Source organism: Salvia hispanica, chromosome 1, assembly GCF_023119035.1.
Source record: "Salvia hispanica cultivar TCC Black 2014 chromosome 1, UniMelb_Shisp_WGS_1.0, whole genome shotgun sequence".
NCBI classification, from domain to species: domain Eukaryota; kingdom Viridiplantae; phylum Streptophyta; class Magnoliopsida; order Lamiales; family Lamiaceae; genus Salvia; species Salvia hispanica.
Window position 1 is genome coordinate 8481064 of NC_062965.1, and position 3222 is coordinate 8484285.

General features: G+C 35.9%; 1 protein-coding gene across 1 annotated transcript; it reads left to right on the top strand.

Annotated features, from left to right (window-relative positions):
* The first annotated feature begins 827 nt into the window (after positions 1 to 827).
* On the top strand, positions 828 to 2017 carry LOC125201957 (probable membrane-associated kinase regulator 1). The gene is given in 2 exon segments (XM_048100264.1): positions 828 to 1093; positions 1096 to 2017. Coding segments are annotated over 2 exon segments (855 nt in total). The 5' UTR covers positions 828 to 897; the 3' UTR covers positions 1755 to 2017.
* Positions 2018 to 3222: the final 1205 nt, after the last annotated feature.

A 3222-nucleotide genomic window follows, 5' to 3' on the forward strand; every position in this document is an offset into this window, starting at 1 on the left:
ATCTACAAGCTTGATTACTATGGTTTCCTATAATCTTATTCGGGACAAATTCATATTCACGTCATCACGTGCAACTCCTACAAAACTGCCATAAAATTTAGTACTAAAATTTGAACTTGAGATATTATTTAACGTTATAAACACACTCATAATAATGTAGACAAGAGTATAATATAATACTATTTCTTACCCCAATCTACTTTTATACTAGTATTCGTTTCGGTCACTATCCCATAAGAAAATTAATGTTTCCATGTCCACAATTTAAAGAGTCATTTTGACATTTTTTTATTATTAATAATAAAAAAAATTATTTACTTTTTTCACTTATAGTATATGGACACCATATTTCACTAACTTTTTATACCGACAACTTATTATAAGTCCCATATTCCATTATTTTCCCATTTGCTTTTCTTTACTAAATCAAACTATTTCTTAAAATTCGCGTCGAATAAAAATAACTCTTTAAATGGTGGACGGAAGGACTCCGGAGTAATATTTATCCAACAAAGTCCCAAAATAATCTTGAATTAAGATATATTTGAATCTGAACAATTTATCAAATCATTTCTTTTTATTTAATGGTCATAAATATTATATCCAATTAATATTTCCCCTCAAATATTATAACCGTAGCAACCACCCTCATTAAATTACAAATTTCAGCTAATAATGAGACTTTATTACTAGACCAAACCTACAAAGATTAGTAGCATCGATAATCAATTAAGTAGTTGCTATAACATCAGTTAATAAATTAATTTACAAATATATAAACTAGAGTAGTTTATTTCCCATATATTCATGCAACCCACACCCCTCTCCCAACTAGCTATCTACCAAAACTCTCCGATGATGTAGCCGCCCCACCACTCCGCCGCTGCCACTGCTACCATGGGCCACCACCACCGTCGCCTCCGCCCCACCCCCAAGTCCTACACCCTCCCCTCCTCCCCCACCCACTCCTTCTCCTCCTCCCCCGCCTCCTCCGACTTCGAATTCACCATTTCCCTCTCCCCCCGCAAATCCTCCGCCGCCGATCTCTGCCCCGCCGACGACCTCTTCTACAAGGGCAAGCTCCTCCCCCTCCACCCCTCCCCCGCCTCTCCATGGTCCGCACCCTCCTCCTCTCTTCCTCCTCCACCTCCTCCTCCGACACCACCACCACCACCGCCTCCCGCCACTCCACCGCCTCCACCGACTCCTCCTCCGCCCGCCCCAGCTCCGCCACCGACGACGACCTCAAACACCTCACCCCACCCACCACCACAAAAAAATCCTCCAAATACTTCTCCCTCCCCAAGCTCTTCCGCAAAGATCCCGGCGGCGGCGCCGGCGCCGTCAAGCGCGCCAGCTCCGGCGCCCGGGAAGTCATACGCAAGTATTTGAAAAAAGTCAAACCCTTGTACGAGAAGCTCTCCCACAAGCCGCCGCAGCAGCAAAAGACGTCAAGAATTTCAAGCTTGACAAATACGTTTACTGTCGCCAAAGACTACAAGAGCCAAGAAATCAACACGCAATCATTTTCGGGCAATCTGAGGCTGTATAATAAGGGAAGAAGCTGCTTCTCTAGTTGCCCGCCCTCGATGGGGTCGTCGCCGAGCCACAGTAGAAACAGGCACGGGTACGGGCAAATGGGTCGACCCGGATCCGGAATCCACAGCAGCTCGGACACGTCATCGATGGAGGAGTTGCAGAATGCGATTCAAGGTGCGATTATGCATTGCAAAAACTCAATGCTTCAGACTTAGAATTTGGTTAGTAAATGAAATTTGAATTTTTTTTTTATTAATTGTAAGGAAAATTTAGTACGTTTGATCGGTGTTTGGTTGGAGGTAGAATGATGAGTTGATATTCTAATCAACATGTTTGGATTAGTAAATTCCCTAATTTAACTGAGGGGTTTTAATTATGTTGGGTTTGGAATTTTCTCCTTGTTTGACTACTGAAAAATTTTAAATTATTTACTGTGGCAGTGCTTATTCGTTTTTAATAGGCTGTGATTTCGAGATTCTGACCTGATTGCAGTGTAACGTTACTCTTTTGAATCAAGTTTGATTTTTTGTCGCTAAATTGTATTTTAGAATATTTTGCATAATACTGAATGTACGATGTCAATTATTTAAGTTGGTTCGGAATTTTACAACAATAAAATAATCAAGTGTTTTGTATTATGCCAATTTCTATTAAATGTTTATTATGGATGCTTTATAACTAGGTATTGTTCTTCAAATTTAATTAAAATCCTAAAAACATATACGAAAATTATAGTTAAGTTTGAAATTATAGTTAAGTTTGAAAATCCTAAAAGCTATTTTTACCTTTAAAATTGTACTCCCTCCGTCCACGAATAAGAGTCTCGTTCGCTTTTTTGCACTTATTTTGTGAAAATGATAATAAATAATTAAAGTGGAGAAATGATAAAGTAAGATAGAGAATAATGTAAATAAGAGTCTTGTCTATATTATTCTCTATCTTACTTTATCATTTATCCACTTTAACTATTTATAATCATTTTCATAAAACAAGTGCAAAAAAATAATGGAACTCTTAATCATGGACGGAGGAATTACTTTATATTCCTAGTTAATTTTCAGCTTCACATTATAGATAGAGAAACAAAATTAATTTATTACAATACAATATTATTTCACCGTCTTTAATATGATGCTGTATAAGTTGTTGTGATAAGATGTTTCGTAGTATATTGCATAAGTTAATCACCAAGTTATGTCGGTGATAAATTTTTATCTGGTTATGAAGTGAGAACAAGCTAACAATTTGGTTATTTATATAGCGAATTTTAAATTGTTTTAAAAATAAGAATTTAGGTTCATCCATCAATCATTTATAATCTCATTTTGACTCGGTATGAGTTTTATAAAATTGTTTGATTTTGTGAAGAAAAATAAGAAAATGAGTTAGTAGAAAGTAGATACTACTATTAGGTTTATAATAAAATGTGAGTTTAATAATTTAAATGAATGATAGATCCCCTTGCCTAAAATGAAGTAAAGTAAATAAGACTTTAAATTGTGGATATTTAGATAGGTTATAATTAATGTCGAACTAAATTTTAGTGCGGAACTATTAAACCCGTCATTGTTAGTTTGGTTTAGATCATTGTAAGACATTTTTAGTTCGTTTTAAATCATTTTATAAAAATTGGATTTGAAAAATACGGATGTCATATTTTAACCATTTTATATCATGTTTATT